General features: G+C 36.3%; 1 protein-coding gene across 1 annotated transcript; it reads left to right on the top strand.

Annotated features, from left to right (window-relative positions):
- The first annotated feature begins 5,868 nt into the window (after positions 1 to 5,868).
- On the top strand, positions 5,869 to 18,442 carry LOC125234001. The gene is made up of 4 exons (XM_048140182.1): positions 5,869 to 6,227; positions 6,468 to 6,649; positions 7,506 to 7,616; positions 17,742 to 18,442. The coding sequence occupies exons 1-4, from the start codon at positions 6,093 to 6,095 to the stop codon at positions 17,884 to 17,886; spliced, it is 573 nt and encodes a 190-aa protein (XP_047996139.1). The 5' UTR covers positions 5,869 to 6,092; the 3' UTR covers positions 17,887 to 18,442.
- Positions 18,443 to 19,086: the final 644 nt, after the last annotated feature.

Genomic DNA, 19,086 nt, shown 5'->3' with positions numbered 1-19,086 from the left:
AAATCAAGGGGTGTCACATGCGCGTTGCCGACCTTAATGGGTTTGAGGGTGGGTAGTTTTTAATGAAACTTGTACACTCCTTTTTTGAAGAACCCCATACTGTAGTTCAACATGCAACAATAATTACCATGTAGTTAGCATCTAACAATAATTCGGCTGCCCTAAGCAGAAATCAAGTATCTGGGTTTTGTCAAATTTTACAGTAGAGCGAAAAAACGTTTTTTTTTTTATTTTTCCTAATTATATGCTTATTAATTAATTGATAGCCTTTAAAACAGACGAAATTCATTATACTAGATATCATTAATAGTGTACTATAATTATTTAAAAAAAATTATTAGCACAATCATTTTAAAATACAAAAACAGCTTTCTGCGTAGAATGCGATAAGAAAATTTTAAAGCTTTTCTACAAGAAAGCAAGTATCTTGAACTGTTTTCATTTAGCTTTGGTAGGCTTGTTTTTATTAACTGTAACTAAAACAAAAACCACAGAACGGATTTTCATGCGGTTTCCACCAATGAATAGAATGATTCTTGGGAAAGATTTTGGTATATAATTTGTTGAGATCTTGTTTGAATTGCTTGAAATATGTCAATTTTTGCTAATCAAGTCGGACAAAATTCTGCTGGCTGAGAGCTTTAATCGAAAACGCTGCCCAAACTGTTTGAGCTATATCAAAACAATGTATGGCGAAATTGTGTATCTTTCATAGACATACAAAAAAGTCCATTATAGCATATGTCTGTCTTTTAAGGATAAATTACTATAACCATTTTTATGATAGCCCCGTGCGCAGCCGGGACGGACCGCTAGTATATGTATACAATGTATACAATACATTTTAGATAGATGCCTTTAGATGTAGTGTATGTCATGCTTGTGTAAATTAGGTTTTAATATAAATGCAATATTGGATTAATCCACGGAAAAGAAGCTCTGGTTGTGTTTGAATGCAAGTTGTCTTAAGATTATTATAGGTTTAAGAGGTTTTTCTGTCACAACGAGTTCAAAAATACTCATTAAACATAATCAATTAATAACGTTGTAGGAGACTATTTAAATAACAAAAGAAAAACCTCAAAAGCGACTTCCCGTGGAACGCACAATATTAATTAAGTAGGTAGGTGCCTAAATACTCGAAGACAGAAAAAATAATGAAAGTTATAGTCTTCCTTAATTATAATAATAGGGAACTGTAGATAAAATAAAATATTTTATACCATGCACGAAATAAAGCATCAGATAATTACGAGAAAACATGAACAGCAGTTATTTTTAAATCCCATTTCTACTTAATAAGTCAGGTAGAAATATATAAAGTAACTGAGTTGACCGTGACGTCACTCAATTCAATTTCATATAAATTCCATATTAGCATGTCGTTCAAATTCGTTTTGACAGTTCTTAAAAATAAAACCGCCTTCAAAAATAAGCGCGATACAAAACACGGAGAAACTAAAAAGCCAAAAATAATAAACCTTTCAATTCAGATTTCTTATCGTATTGCAATAAGCTAAACATCCAAATTATAAACAAATCAATTATTTTTGTAGTCAGTACCAGACCTATTCGTCGCCTTGCTTATTGCCTGTTTGCCCCACCCAACCATACACAGGCTGGTACCGACTCCAAAAATAATTGATTTGTTTATAATTTGGATGTTTAGCTTATTGCAATACGATAAGAAATCTGAATTGAAAGGTTTATTATTTTTGGCTTTTTAGTTTCTCCGTGTTTTGTATCGCGCTTATTTTTGAAGGCGGTTTTATTTTTTGTTAAAAAGTTTATTTATTTGTTGATTTTTAGTGGTTCCTAGTGATATTATATGTATCAGTCCGAATACATGTACAGTAGTGAAAGAATTATCCTTTAACTCCTAACCATTGAGGAGTTGACCTTCCATCATCAGCTCAGCCACATAAAATTATTACCATCAGACGTAAATACTGGTGTACCTTTGAAAAATAGACTAAAAACATTACATGTGCCTATAACATTTGAAGAGTTCCCTCGATTTCTCCAGGATCCCATCATCAGACCCTGACTTGGTGCCAATGGGACCATCTCGGGGTTATACCGGTTCGATCAAAAAAAAAATTTTGAAAATCGGTCCACGATTCTCGGAGATATCGAGTAACATACATACAAAAAAAAAAAAAAAAAAAAAAACATTCAGTCGAATTGAGAACCTCCTCCTTTTTTGAAGTCGGTTAAAAAGAAGCTTATTTGACTAGGAGGCAAGTATCAACTAACCAACATGCAATAATTATTAAAGTATGTTCGTTATATGTATTTTCGTATTTTGTATAAAAGAAGTTACATATTAAATAAGACAAGTTCCTCGTGCTTTTACTGTTTACATCTGGTTGTTTTTAATACTAAGACAATTTCTACCTGAAACCTAAATTAATACATGTTTAAGTAATTACAAGCTTTTGACATCATCACAAAATGATAGACGCCGAAGTCAAGTAATTTCGCAATCAATATCAATTGTTCTACGCTGAAGTCAAGTAACTTATCAATAAATATCAATATTTCTACGCTGAAGTCAAGTAACTTCGCAATCAATATCAATATTTCAACTCTGAAGTCAAGTAACTTAGCCATCTAATATGAATTGCAAGTATCTTTCTCAAGATACTCGATTTCAAGATAGAAATAGGGTAGATACTTGACTTTAGCGTAGAATACCCCATTAAAAAAAGATACTTGAATTTTTTAAAGTTCTGTATTTTGAAAAATATACATTATAAAATTTTCAAAAAAATACTGAAAGATGTATTTTGAAAAAGTGAATCGAATGATGTAAAAAAACATTTTTTGGAAAAATTTGAGATACTTGATTTCTGCGTAGGGCAGCCGAATTATTCAGAATAACACCACCCCGTTTCTTCCCGTGGGTGGTGGGTGTCATAAACATAAAAGTTGACTGTGGGATAAGAGTTAAATTGTGGCATAAGCGATAGGCTGGCAACCTGTCACTGCAATGTCACAATTTCCTAGTTTTTCAACCCATTAACTGCCAAGAGTGGCACTGAAACTTGAGTAGTTTCATGTGCTCTGCCTACCACTTTATGGGAATACACGGGCGATTATATGTTTGTATGTAGTCACCAGCTGATGTCACTTTTGCCTAATAATCAGAGATCGGACGGATTTGCGACATTCTTAGTGACTTACGTCATTTTAATGACTTTTAGTATGAGATGACGCACAAAAATCCGATCTCTGCTAATAATAGAGTCCACTGAAAAATATCAAGCACGTGAGAGCGGCTACCAAAAAACCTCTAGATGAGTTCATTCTATGTTTATAATAAAGCGTTTGATATTCAAAAATATACTTTACAGCAACAACATTTATTATAGAAATAATTTATTCATGGCTTACTTATTATACAACAGTGAAACAAAAAAAAACGTACAAAGAAAAGAACGACAGAAAATTATTATGAAAGAGCTTATTGTGATAATATAAATAATATTTTTGTAACTTTTTAGGTTGCCGAAAGGAGACGCGATAGAAGACATATTGGAATACGACAAAGCACACAACACACGTGGCGACTGTGCAGAACTGTACCCGGAATGTGAAGAATTAAGCTCTTTACAGCGATATTGACATTTTTTATGGATTTGTTTAATTATTTATTGGTCGTAATGTCGTAAATATCGTATAGTATTGTAAATTGTAAATATATTTTTTATGACTCTTTACTTTTTAATAAAAATAAAAAGGGGCTTGAAATAAAAACCTGTGTGAATTTTTTTATAAGGCATCTTTTTCCTACAAAGTCTTTCGCTATCATGACTTCTAGTTACTTCTAAAAATGTTATCGTCATAGCATCGCTGTGGTCTCTTATAAGCATTATTCTATTCTATATATATGTACGTATCATTTCTTACCTAGTGGGTACAAATAATATACCCTTGACTTTCATTAGATTAAAACATTGTGTTAATCTCTAAATTGAAGAATAAAGAATTCATTTGAAAATGATGTTTGGTCGAAGATTATCGTAAATAAAATATGTTGTAACCTTTTATGGCCAAGATTATAGTTACAACATTTTTATATATAATTTCAAAATACCTTTGTCCAATGCTTGACAAGTAATAAAAACTAAATTATAAAATTATGGAAATTCTTAAATACAAATTCCATGTTTGAACCGTGACTTGCAACTTTCCCGCTCAGAATTAAGCCATGCAATCCTCTTATTCAAAAACCTTCCCGTTCCATTCGAGATTCATCTCTAGTGTTCTCAAGATACGAGTGAGATTGAAAAGTGAGGAATAAAATGTAGAGAAGAGATTCCAAGAAGGTGCTAAACGTGACGAGCTAATGAGCGGAGGCGGCAGTAGCGCTCTAATTCTTAGGGCAAACAGCGCGGGTCAACGGACAGGGGCGCGATGGCTTTGAGTGGATATTCTTTTCGGATTTTAGGTGTGCACGTTGTGCGTAGTGGGAAGGTTATAAATATATAACATACAAAAATAATTTAAGAGCTATTTTATTAACCCTGACGCAAAACGAGGGGTGTTATTTTGACTGCTATGTGTGTCTGCCTGTGGCATCAAAGTTCCGAAACGGGAAAACAGATTTGGATGCGGATTTTTTTATTCGAAAGAGGATTTTTACCGATGACTCTCAGACATGTTCTATCAACATCAGTCTAGCCGTTAATTTTTACTTTAATTTTTGATGAGTATTTTCCACTTTTCCTTCTCATATACGATAACCTTGACCTCTGGGTACGATACGACACCAGCGGTTTATTATATTTAAGTACTTGTTCTTTTTCACTTTTTTTATCTTTCTAATGGTTGGGTGAAAAATAAATTCAGACAAGCGTTTTATTTTAAGCGTACGAGTGTATACGCGCATATATAAATTAACGCGTAAGCTCGTAACACATAGGGGCATTTTTAGAATTTGGGTCCCCCCAATTAATAGGAGGTAGGGCATAGCGAATGATATTCCGCTTTGTGTGGTAGGGCACAGCACAGCGGATATTGTCTCGCTCGAATCTAGAGCAGAGCCCAACTGGGGTAGTACCTCCGCCTTACAGAAGACCGCAGCCAAATAGCACTAGACCCTACTCATAGTGTTGTGTTCCTGTCGGTGAGTAAGGCTGCCAGAGCTCAACGAGGGTGCGGTGTGCTGATGACGGGAGGACTTACGGAACTAACTTGTTCCGTTTATTGTCCTTTGAGTCGTCGGCAACCCGAACCCTCCTTAGAACTTGTACACTCCTTTTTACTGTGTACTTAACACCGCAAAAGGGAATGTACAAGTTTCTAATGGGGTGGCAACGCGCATGTGACACTGTTTGAGTTGCAGGCGTCCATAGGTTACGGTGACCGCTTTACATTAGGCGGGCCGTATACTTGTTTGCCACCGACGTAGTATAAAAAAAAAAATAGCGTAAGTTGTTAACAAAAATTAACTCGCTGTCAGATTTGTGACGACAATTAAGCCTAAAATCTGTCTAAAAATTTACTTTTTTCACATTCTGAATATAGATTATCGCTTAAAGTTTATGTAATTAACACAAAAACAATATTTTTATTGAAATTTCATGCTTAATAATTATCGTCACAAAACTGACAGTGAGTTAATTTTTGTTAACGACTTACGCTAATTGGGGGGTCCCAAATTCTGAAAATGCCCATAATCCACATTATACGCCCGTCAATATGCACGCTATCTTAAAATTATCACCTTAAATTAAGCAACATCTCATTAGTTTTAATGGCTTTACATTGCATGAGCGCGACACCCTGTACATTGGCTTAGCCATAATATTCCAACGTATTTCTTAAATCATTCAAAAGAAAACGCAAAGCAAGCCGGCCGCATTGCGTAAGAACATATTATTCTACATAAAATTGGGAGGGTTTCAGGCCTAGTTTACCGAGCTTTGGGACGTTTTATAGCCTAAAAGTAAGGGTTGAAATTCTAGGAAATTTTCCGAAGATTTGGGACACTTTTGGTGGCAGATATCTTAGTTTTAAAAGACGTGTAAATAAACATATACATTCCAAGAATTTTTACGGACATTTTTGGTAGCAAATAGTTTGAAATGTGGTGTTTGAAGCTAGTGTTGGTATGCCTGTTTTTGGTCGAGAGTGAAGGGGACTGTCCTAATGTGAAAACGCAACTTAGTTCTATAAGGAAGAGGAGGCATATTACCTTTCCTGAAGGAGCGGATTTTGTTGTAAGTTCGTTATTATTTTATACTCTTATTTTTCTTTACATCTTCATTATTTTGTTACATCTTTTGTGTACAGAATTCATTGTTTTCCGGCTCATCACGTGAAAACGCCGAGTGCTAGTGAAGAAGACATTTTTTTATGGCGTGATGATTCTCTGAAACTCTAAAGACTCCAATTTTGCTTACATGATTGTAATATTTTTTTGTCAACATTACCTAAGTATATAATAGCTATTGTTGTAGATGACAATCTCGTTGGTAAAGGCGTTCATGACACACGCCCCATCAGGATGGAACCTCGCACTAGAGATCGATGTGCTCTTTCCGCTGCCCGACGCTAACTTCACCAACGCCATCTATCGGAGGAAACTGCACCACAGGCAGAAGAGAGAGTTCTGGGACCGACTGGAAAACGCTTTGGACTAGTAAGCGATTATTAGAGATAGATATTCATTAGCATATTTCACTATTAGGGAAAGTCATAATAATCGCTCCAACTTGACGTGCTATTGTAATATATTCCTGTTGCTCGACGCTAACTTCACCAACGCCATCTATCGGAGGAAGCTGCACAGGCAGAAACGGGAGATGTGGGAACGACTGGAAAACGTTCTCTGATTGCTGATGTTTTTACTAGCGCATTTTCTTAAACGTTTCGAGAGAAAGTTTAGAAAGAGCTGCCGCTCTTCGTTCTCCAATGAGATCAATGTTGAACCAGTCTTTTTGAGAGTTTCAAACCCTTTTTAGGCTACTAGTCCCAAAAAATACCATCCTGTAAGACAATCTTATTGTAATTTTTGGTCAGAATTTGTACACTGAGAGAAAATACAACCAGTTTTCATGTTCGTTCAACAAGTTTTTTGGTTAAAATAGCGCCTACGTGCTCTTTGGTTCAAACAACAAGCTACTTGTCATTTGAATCGGCAACAATCAACAAGTCGATTTTATAAAAACAACCGGACACATATTGTTTTAAACATACGTTTGGCTGATTCAAACGGATAAACCGCAACAAGTCGAACTTGTTAAATTTACAATGCAAATTTCTCTCAGTGTAATAGAACTACCGGATGGCGATAAAAATTTGAATTCACGATTTTTTGAGTAGTGTCCGTCAAAGGGATTAAAAGTTGGCGACTGCTGGGATCCCACGGGAAGGGTTTTTAATCCCAAACAGCATAAAAGTACGATTACAAACGGGATAAGGACCCCTTTAGAATTTAAGTGTTTCGGCCGGTTTACTCGTAAGTAGTCTTATTTATTTTCTATTTTTATTTTCAGTCACAATTTCAACGGGCAAGCGTGTATATTAAGAAGTATTTGTGAAGCCAGAACACTGTTGGCCGACCCGGGACAATCACTCGTCCACGACCTGTTGCGAGTCATTTTTACGTAAGTATGTTTTCCGTAATCCAATCGTACGATGGATTTTTCTATAGAACCATTCAATTACAACCATTTTTTCTAAAAAAAACTAGAGCCCTATATTTTACTTAACACTAACTTTACGAGCATATCCTATCTCAGTAGAAGAAGAAAAAAACGTATCAGTAATTCAATACAGTGATATTTTCACATTCCTCTTTTATTTTTCACATAAGACACAACATGTAAACAGTTACCTATCAACCAGTAAGGATTAAAGTTAGAACTGAGCGCAGCGCCAACAAACTGGTTATTCCCGTTTGGCGCATTAATTGTATTGTATAAGTGTAATTGTTTATTATGAATAAATAAATAAATGATAATGATAAATTATCACATCCCCATACAATGGAAAATAGTAACACAATCGAAATTAAAAAAAGGTATATATTAGTATTGAAAAAGCTGGTGATTCTGAGTATACTCGTAAATAACATAAAATTCAATAAAAATGCCACAATTAAAAAAATATGAAGAAAAACATTATCACTTCTCGTTAGTTGCAACACTTTGTTTTTAATGTCTATTTTTAAGTTTACGGTCCTCGCTTTCAGTACGGGCGGCCGATAACTCTTGTTACTTTATTTGATATATTTGCTGTTTATAATGTTTTTACTGTCTTAATAGTATTTAGATAAATATTAGGTATTTAGAGGTATATGTATATGTGTGAGTTCTTTCTGTTTTATGAATTGTTAAATTTTTTCAAAGAGTTTACTATTTTACTAGTTTACTATTTAGTTGCAACACTGTGTCAAGTTTTAGTAAACTGCAAAATCAGCTACAGTAGCACTACGTAAATAAGCACTATTTCGGTACAAACAGATAGGTATTTCAAGGGGATTAGTCTTCTATGTATTATAAATCTATGGAAATACTATAATCTTCATAACAAAATAGAGCGCGGGTAATTACCGCGGTAACGATTCGCAATCGCTGCGGTTCCGCTGCGGCATCGCTGCGGTATCGCTGATCGCCTTCTAATCCGCGGACGTGACGCGAATTCGTTATAATGTAAAGCTTGCTACACATTTGTGGATTTTGAAGTATGTGTTAAAGACTGCACCAGCGCGCGGTGCCTATGGGTACTATATATATAAGTACTAACTCTTACTCACGATTTGAGAAAATATTGAAGAATAGAATATAATAAAAAAATGAAAATGAAAAATGAAATTCATTTAAAATTAAAAAGGCTACAGGCATTGGCGGGTCCGAAAGTGTACCTACTGTCACAAAAAAAAAGAAGACACTAAACTGAGGTGTTTCCCTTGCGCTATGTTCTTCAAGCAGCAAGTACTTGGGTATCAAAGGTCAACAAAGCGTAAGTGACTCCCTGATGTTGCTTAAGGTGCGTTTAAACGGCGCGCGATAACGCGAGCCGAGCCTGGCTCGGCTCGTGATCCGGCGCGCCACGCGCCGTTTAAACAGCTACGCTCGGCGCGGCTCGGCTCGGCTCGGCAAAGTTCGCGCGATCCATCACTTGTCGGTTTTTTCGACACGGATCAAAGGCGCGCGCGCCATCTTCGGCTCGGCTCGTGTTAATACGCGCCGTCTAAACAGATGGTACAAAGCGCGCGACGACGGAAGTCGAGTTTTAAGTTTTTAACACGCTTTTATTAGGTCGTCGTGTATGTAACTAACTATGTAATGGAATCTACGGAGGCTAATTTAACCATCTTCCAAGGATCGTAGCGTAATGAAAATTGGCAGCTGTATGCAGTTCTGATGACAATACAATAATATGGTACTGTTGAACTGATCTGATGATGGAGCCGGAAGATATGAACTGGAACTACATGATGGAACATAGCTATTTTTGGGTTTCTTAGAAAAGTCTTGTAATGAACTTTGACTAAGATTAGGTTTCAAAGTCTGATGATGGAGCCGGAAGACATGAACTGGAACTACATGATGGAACATCGTATCATAGCTGTTTTTGGGTTTCTTAGAAAAGTCTTGTAATGAACTTTGACTACGATTAGGTTTCAAAGTCTGATGATGGAGCCGGAAGATATGAACTGGAACTACATGATGGAACATCGTATGAAAGCTGTTTTTGGGTTTCTTAGAAAAGTCTTGTAATAAACTTTGACTACGATTAGGTTTCAAAGTCTGATGATGGAGCCGGAAGATATGAACTGGAACTACATGATGGAACATCGTATCAAAGCTGTTTTTGGGTTTCTTAGAAAAGTATTGTAATGAACTTTGACTACGATTAGGTTTCAAGGTCTGATGTTGGAGCCGGAAGATATGAACTGGAATTACATGATGGAACCGTGATTACCTTTTTGATTTTTGTCGAGCTCCCGATATTTCGACGCAGTTGCATGCATCATGATCACGGAAAACGGTCTATATCCCGGTCAATATAAGTCTAATGAAAATAACCGTGAATCATTCAAAACTCTTACATGATGGAACTTCTTATCATAGCTGTTTTTGGGTTTCTTAGAAAAGTCTTATAATGAACTTTGACCACGATTAGGTTTCAAGGTCTGATAATGAAGCCCGAAGATAGGCACTGGCATTCCATGATGGCATATCGTATCATAGTTCTGTTTGCGCTTGTGAGAAAGGCCACGTAATGAACTTCAAACGTTACGTTTTCAACGTTATAACAAACCTATTATTGACCGAAGCGAAGCGAGGCCTAAGCTAGGTTAGGGTTTTCTTGCGACCCTTATGAGCGGAAAAAGGAAAGACCGAATCAGTATATCTAAACTAAGTCAGGTTAGGGTCTTTTTTGTGACCCTTAAATATGCAGCCCAGCCAGGCAATCATGGTCGCGCGATAAACGATAAAACATCGGGCATCGATAGGGACGGCCTGCTGTTTTATCATTTATCGCGCGACCATGATTGCCTGAATAAATATCAACGTAGTATTTAAAATAAGTTGGTTAAGGGTTTTCTTGTGACCCTTAAGAGCAAAAGTAAGAGGGGCTCAGGGGGCGAAGCCCCCCGCATAAAAGAAAGATTAACGTAATATTAAAAATAAGTTGAATTAGGGTTTTCTTGTGACCCTTAAGAGTAAATAAAGGGGGGCTCGGCCCCCGAAAAAAAGAAAGATTAACGTATTAGTATATAAAAAAGGTGGGTGTGGGTTTTCTTGCGACCCTTAAGAGCGAAAATAAGGTGGGGGTTGGGGGGTGGCTTTATCAACGAAAAATTTCACGCCACGCTACTGCTAAGCATGTCGCGAAGGTCTACAGTTCCCAGAGCCACTATCAGTCTTTTAGTTGCTTAGCAAAATGTCGTGTCCACGTTCCATATCCAGGTTCAACCCAACGTACTAGACATACAACGTACATACTAGAGTGCGACTGAGAAAATTCAACCCTTTGTCTCTATCCTCTTACAGAGTAAGATGAAATCCTTAAGTTCCGTATTGCATTAATCTTCAAATTAGCGCAGCACTATGAAAAAAATTTCGCGCTCGCTACGCTCGCGATCGCGATTTTTTCCCTACATACTAAAATTTCTTCCCAAACCTGCCGAAACTCAAATTCGCTTAACCAACCCACACAACCCTAATCGATTGCACAGGCCGGCACTGGCCGGCATTGACTCCTAGTGATTTCAAGTTGGGCATCTACCGTGCACAAGATGCAAGGCACTACGCAGTGGTGTATTTAGGGTCCCTTACTTTTGCGGTTGGACAGGCTCATGTGGCCTTGAGTAGAGTAAAATTACTTAGTGCTCTCCAGATAGAAGAGCTAGATTGTTCTAAAGCTGACAGGTAAAACACCATGCAATACAGACACACTGGCGGAGATGGAGAGAATGTGGGCTCAATAAAATAGAAATTGAAATAAAAATTTAAATTAAATGAATCAATGAAAAACTTTATTGCGATAAGCTTGGTACCTATACATCAGGTGGTATTAATTATTATTAAGTAGCAATACGTGTTAGCCACAAATGGCTTGCGAAATTCGCCTACTTGGAATAAATTTATGTTTAAATTTTAAAGATATTTCATTATTAACGACTAAAAAGTATAAAATAAATTTATAGTTTAAAAAACTCTAGAAAAACACGCTTTTATAAATGCACGTAAAAGCCAAAAATAAATTGTGGATCGTTCAAGTTGTCTCTATTTCTGGGATGAAGAGTAAACTCTGTGCTTTTAATTATAATACATATTTGATTGTAAAAGCGTGGGGCGCTGTAACAGGAAAATCTTTTTGTATAACTTGCTGAGAAATCAAGTTAAACTATATTACGAGAAGCAGTTTACACAGATTGGCGCGCTAACTGGACTTGCAGCACGACTGCAGCGCCCCACGCTTTTACAATCAAATATTATAATTAAAAGCACATAGTTTACTCTTCATCCCAGAAATAGAGACAACTTGAACGATCCATAATTTATTTTTGGCTTTTACGTGCATTTTTATAAAAGCGTGTTTTTCTAGAGTTTTTTAAACTATAAATTTATTTATCGGCGTTTTCATGTGTTCGAATTATGGAGTGGAGCAATGATATGATTCAAAGCTTTATTGAATTATATGAAGAGGAACCATCAGTATGGAACCCAAAACATCTCGGTCACAAAAATCGCAACAATATAATAAGGCTTTCGTTCGTATCTACACGGACGGCTCGGCTCGCGTAGGATCGTGCTACCTCGCGCCGTGTAAACGCACAGGCTCGCGTTCGTATTGAGCCGAGCCGCATCTACACGGACGGCTCGGCTCGCGTAAGATCGTGCTAACACGCGCCGTTTAAACGCACCTTAATGTGCACAGAACAGAAAAAACAGTAGAAGTGTAAAGGGGGCGTGGCGCGTGTGCCACAGTTAAGCCCAGTCGGGCATAACTCCGCGCGACTCGGCCGTAGTTCGACGCAGTGACTCGCGAGTGACGTTTGTCTGTGCACTTAAAGAAAAAAAAGGAAAAAGCTGGTGAACATGCCCACTTGCTCCGTTTTGGAGTGCAAAAATAAAAGCAGCACCAAAAATATCTCCCATGGTGGCGTTTCGTACCATCGGTAAGCATTATTTAATTTTATTTTAATAGATTTGTGACTTATTTTACGCGAGACACTTTTTTATTAATGAGCCTCACAAAAATAAACTCTATCATCATGTAGTAAAGTCGCTATTCGCATTAAGCGAAAAGCAAAGCTAAATCGCCAAAAGACTAGAACATTCGCTACTCGATCGTCCGTTGACCCGTAGAAATAGACACGGGGTGTTGTCGATAATGTCGATAAAGTTATCGACATTGTTTTTGTGCAGTGTTTGATATTAATGTAAGTTGAATTATGTGGTTTTCAAGTTTATACAAATTTAATTTATGTAATAATGTGGTTTATTGTACATATAACCGTTCGTCGGTTAACTATAAGTAAAGAATATTTGGTGATATCATATTTATCCTTTTTCACTTATTTTAGGTTTCCTAAAGATCCTTTTCAAAAGGAAAAATGGATCGATGCTACCGGGAGACAGAATTGGATGCCAGTGAATTCCAGTACCATATGTTCGATTCATTTCAGCGAGAATGATTTTCTTATAACGGCAAAAGGCTACAGATAGTACAGATATTTAGCTAAGAGTGCAATCCCGATTAAGAAAATAGTTACATTCCATGATGTAAGTATATATTTTTTTTACTTTTACTGTATTAATTACTCTGTGTTAGTGATGTCTGCAATAATTAAGTAAGCAAATGACTTGAGGATATAACGCATTTATTGATCAGTCTTATTTGAACAATGTATTAGACGTATTAGTAGGTACGGTACAGTTTTGATTTTTATGCAAGTTTGTTATTAAAATCCAACCTATACGTATTTTAATTGATTTCTAGCATATAAGCACCGGCGGTGAAACAAGTCTAAACCTATCTAAAAAAAGAAAGGCGGATTTCAGTAATGACTGTGATTCCAACTCTGGACCCTGTACAAAAAAATCTTATGAACCGAGTGAAGACGCAAGTTTCGATATCTCTTATAATATGCCTGGTCCTTCTAGAAAACAAGACATATACGAGTTAAGTAATATAAATGTGAAAAACGAAACACAAATAAATGAAATGACACATAGTACAACTGTTATGACCAAATCCACAGCTTTAACAAAATGGGTGGCAGAAGAAAGCCTAGACTTTACACCACGGAAGAAAAGTCGTAGCAGTAGTATCCAGGTAACAGGAATTAAACGGGGTACATCTGTACTTGAGGAGGACAGTCCCGGAGTAATAAAAAAAACGCGAAAAGACGATGACGTACGAATTTCTTTTAAACGTGGTTCATATGTACTTATGGAGAGTAATCCAGTCACTAATAAAAAAATGCGCACGGAAGAAGATATACGAGGTCATGCTAAAAAACGAGTTGGTAATTTTAACCCTGACTGTCAAACAAGTCCAAAAAGATCAAAAATAGATCCAGATCAACTACCGGAATTTACTTTACTCCGAGAAAAATAAAACTTTGTGCTAAGTTGCAATTATTAGTTAACAATCGCGGCTATTTATGATGCATAAAATAACGTATTATAAAGTAATTATCCGCCATGTACAATTATTACAAATAAATATATTCTATTGTATTATATTCTATTCCATCGAAATTAATTTTATTTGCCCTACGCTGCACATACTTCATCATCTACCTTTTTATCGATAACCCGCTCTGCACGCGACACACATCACTATTTTCTACGCTAATCGCGCATAGACAGTGCTACAACCTAGTGTCAAGTGGCCGAACTACTTTCTGTTATCGGAGCTTTTTACTTTGGTTACTCGACGCTAGATGGCAGAACTATCTATGCGATTATCATTTTTCGTTTTAATACATCATAACTGACAATTGATGTAATCAAATCTAAACAGTACGTTGTACACATAAGGTTCAAAGTGTACTAACTGGCATTGGTTCTTATTAAAATTATAATGAAATATTACGACCAATCAGGTGCGGTATGTCTATGTAGTTAACGTTACGACAGTGTGCGTGTTGACGACACCGGTTCTGATAGTAATCGAGGCTTATGCCATTTCCACTGTTTTTTTTATTCCGTGCTTATGTGCATGGGCGGCGACGACTGCTTCCCATCAGGCGGCTCGTCTGCTCATTTGCTGCCTATGTAGGTACCTATAAAAAAAACAATCGACCCAGCGCTATTACATTTCGAGTACGTCAACCATGACAATACGATGCGAACAATTTGAATTACTTACTTCAAAGTTAGACAATCAATTCTGCATTCTCAGTATGCGTAAGATATCTTAAATAATTTTCGAAGAAACTCGTCTCTTCTATTGAAATCAAAGCCTTAAATTTTCCACGTAATTGAGTAATTTGCGTTGTCAGGGATAAGTGATATAAGAGGTACCTAGTCACAGTTGTGGTATCTCTTTCTGCCAAGTTCGAGTAACATGGAATCGTTGTCTTCCAAAGTAAAGCTCGTAGGTACTAGCATGTTACATGGAATTGATGAAATATCAATTAAAAAATTTGATGTTTGTGCAGACTAATCGATATTCCGAGAAAGATCGTGTATTAATGAAATACAAATCATTTATTCAGAAAATAGGCCACAGAGGGCACTTTTATAAGTTAACATTAGGTACATAGAAAAATTAACAATTGAAAATTATAAATATAAATCTCATGAGAATAGCCATGAATTATTCAAACCTCTAACTGAAAATATTAATTCTAAGTATAAATTAATATAAATAATTTTAAATGTATTAAGCCTCTACATGCCTTATTAAATAGGACTAAAAACTACATTTCGTATTTAAAATAAACATAAACAGATACAAATGAGTGTTTAAATGCAAGCAACTAAAATTCCCCTTCTTCTCTGCCAGTCTTCATTTTATAAGGTATAGATGACACCGCAATATGACATAAACTTGTTAAAAACGTAATATACTCAAACATTTTATTCAATATGACCATTATATGTATTATAATAATTATGAAGAACATTTTCATACCAAGTTACGTTACGTTAAAGTAGGTTAGTCTACTTTACTTTCTTTAATATGTGAGCAGAGTTAACTAAACTTAACTTTTATAAACACTCTTAACACTTTTAATAGTGTTACAACAAAAGTATTGTAAATAAACTTTTTGTTACAAAACTTCTGTGTTCAACAGCTTAAGTGAGGATAAGAATCACGCTCAAAGTCTGCAAGAAAGTGCTAACTTCGGCAAAAGTATATTAAGTACTTTTAATACATAGTTTACAAGATCTTTTTATGGTGTATTCAATTTTGTTGAATTATTTTTTTAACCAATATTTCAACGTATTTTGAGGCTTGCTATTTTAAGGAAAAGAAAAACTAAAACTAACTATTTTAACCCAGTGATCCAAAGTGAATCTTGGACAGTTCTCGTTACCAGATGCCGTGCCAGTCATTGGCTTGAAGCTGACGCAGATACGCTGCCATACTGTCTTCCAAGTGATAATTGGGTCGACACCAGCAGCCAGCCGGTCGACCCAAGAACGCTCTCTTGACAGCCTGATGGTTTCCCATTCTACCTATAAGGAAGTGACCGAACCAGCGAAGTCTGTGGACTTTAGTTTCGCCGATGATATTGGTTCGGCCACTAACTCCTCGATCTTGGCGTTAACCGGATCCTCCAGGTGCCATCGTCTCTCTGAATGGGTTCCAGGGTCTTGCGAAAAATCTTTCTCTCCGCTTCCAGGATAGGGATAATATTTTATTTCATAATAACAGAAATCCCATCTCATGGATATTCTATTAGACTACTTACTTACCTTCAAAGATAATTCCAACATAGAGCTTCCATTTAGGTATTATAAATATTTATTCCACCTTTAAATCTAACCTAAATTCTCCAGTATCTGATTTCTATACTCCCAAGAAGCTGATTCAGGACGATTTTGAAAAATGCAATAACCGGCAGCGGCCAGTGAAATATATCGCGATAAGTCTCGGACACCTCCCGCCGGGCGACGGCGATGTGTCTCGCAGGCGCCGGCCTGATAAACGCCTTTGAATTATAAAACTTTGAAAAATGTTGCATCTTAAAAAAAATGCTCACAACTCTCATAATAATTAAATGATCGAAAGATAAGGTATTCGACTTATATCGAATTTGGCTTTATGTTTCTTTCTGTAGTATTTGATTTAAGAAACAAATATGTACTTATAAGTTTCAGGTAGGGTCATTAGTATTCAGTTAAAAGCACAGATGTCATCTAAATCTAGTTCTGTGGGTAAAAGTGTATGTTGACTACGTATTTTTGATTAAATCTGTGTGTTTCTTTTTTAAATTCTGGATAAGGATAATGCTGTGTGGCATGTAGGGACGTCATAGGAATCGAACCTAACTTCATGTCGATTCGTATTCGAATTCGTAGTTGTTGCTTGGCTGTCATTTAGATAATGAAAAAATTACATTTATGTATTATACTTAAATATCATACAATTTTGTTTTTGTCTCGATTGACATCATGGACGGCAAAAATATTTTCTGTTATACAGGTTATTTCAATGAACATAGTACAAAACATGTTTTTCAAACTCGTCTTCCTATTGCTAAAACACTATTTTAGGTCGCGTGTTTGTTAACCTAAGTAGTTAATAGTCATTAATATCATTGTTTTCCCAAATCCTGTTATTTTGATCACAGCATGGTTACATTGGTTACCCTAGAGAAAATAATTCGAATCTAGTTTTGTAGTATAAACTCACTATTTGTTTATCTAGACTGACATTTTATGAATAAAATGCATTCTGATATGTAACCTGTCACAATAATCAACACCTTGATAACACCTACAACTAAAGACACCTACAACTGACGTCATGCCATGATGTCACAATGAGTGACCGCACTTCAAGAATTGGATTTATTTATTTTGTTAGAAAATTAGCAAAATTTAATTACGTAGAATTGTAAGACCTGAATACGTGCATTATAGTCTTCGTCGTTAATAGAGCCGGAATCACTTATTTTGTATTACGTTCATTGAAACACCCTGTACATATGTATAATATTCAGGGAAGAAATTAGTCCATGTTTGAATCGAGAATATATCTTAAGGGGGATAGCCTCAGATGCAAGTTTAATAAATAATCTCCACCCGCAGGGCGCCGGTGCACGAGTCGGGGTTCCTGGAGGAAGTGGGGGGGGAGTACGAGGGCCTGGCTCACCCCCAGTTCTGTGACCACGTGGACGGTTGCCCGATCTCTTTGCTGCAAGTCGTGCTGGCGATGAATAAGCAAAGGTATTAGAAGAGTATTAAAATGCGTTTGTGAAAATAATAATAATGTTTTTTTTTTTTGCTTGTTTTGGTTAGTGGACTTAAAATACACGAAGAAAAATTTAATTTACATGAATTAATAGGAAAAAAAAGTAATTAAAAAGAAATAGGACACTTATTTTTTTTTAGTTTCCTTTACGAAAATACATACAAATGTAAATTATCATGTCGCTCTTAAGCGATAAGACCGCCTGTTGTTACCTCTGTTTAATTTGTTTTGTTTCTTGTGTATTACTTGTAAACTATGTGAGGTGTGCAATAAAGAGTATTGTATTGTATCATGTCGTAAAAAAAAATGCTATTTATAATTAACTAGAACTTTTATTAAATGTACCTATTGTAACTATAAAACCTTGAATAAATATGTGTACATAATTATAAAACGCCAATGACACCGCCTGTAGCGGCCGGGCCTTTTCATTCCCGCAACAATAGTTATATTTGTTATACAAGGGTGCAAAGTTGTATTTTAACGCCGAGTGTGGAATTGAAAAACGAGCAAGTGAAAGGATTCTATAGTTTAACCACGAGCAAAGCGAGTGGTTCGAGAATAGAATCCTGAACTTGCGAGTTTTTTAACACACGAGAAGTAAAATACATTTGCACCCGAGTGTAACACAAAACTTTTCCCCTCACTATATAGCGAGGAAACTACAACGCAAAAAATGCGTTTATCACTGCTTCCAGTAGTTCCACAGGTGGTAAATCATCCTTATTACTAGATTCACCTACTTTTATCAATTTTAAAGCAGTTAATTTGACTTTATTCAAGGTCAAATTACTTTACCCACTAGTGGATAAAATGCGTTTTTACCCGCTGGTATTAAAGGACAAAACACGTGTTTCCGAGCTAGTGAGGGGAAAATAACCCTCGCGGCTCGGGCGCGCGGTGCCGGTGCCGGGGTCCCACGCCTAGATTACCTGGTTTATATTGAAACGATATATTCCATTAAACCGAGGAGAAAGTCACTGCCGGGATGGTTCAAATTAAAAGAGATAACGTTTTTAGGACATTATTTTCATGCCTAGGGTCAAATGCACAAATGCTCACGATAATATCGTTATCGTAGCAAGACTAGCAAGCTATCTATACCTATCGCTCTTCCGTATTGTCGCGACAAAGCCAGATTGCGTTCCGATTGGCATCTAGCACCAACGATTGTCATTTCGG

Source organism: Leguminivora glycinivorella, chromosome 15, assembly GCF_023078275.1.
Source record: "Leguminivora glycinivorella isolate SPB_JAAS2020 chromosome 15, LegGlyc_1.1, whole genome shotgun sequence".
NCBI lineage: Eukaryota > Metazoa > Arthropoda > Insecta > Lepidoptera > Tortricidae > Leguminivora > Leguminivora glycinivorella.
Note: the sequence above shows the minus strand (reverse complement) of the source record. Positions and strands in the feature narration are given on the sequence as shown.

Bases quoted from the DNA above. Each gene is read 5' to 3' on its own strand.
- LOC125234001 (XM_048140182.1), top strand. From the start codon at position 6,093: ATGTGGTGTTTGAAGCTAGTGTTGGTATGCCTGTTTTTGGTCGAGAGT. The intron at 6,650-7,505 runs GTAAGCGATTAT...TTTTATTTTCAG, and splicing joins CTGGAAAACGCTTTGGACTA to TCACAATTTCAACGGGCAAG. The intron at 7,617-17,741 runs GTAAGTATGTTT...CTCCACCCGCAG, and splicing joins CTGTTGCGAGTCATTTTTAC to GGCGCCGGTGCACGAGTCGG.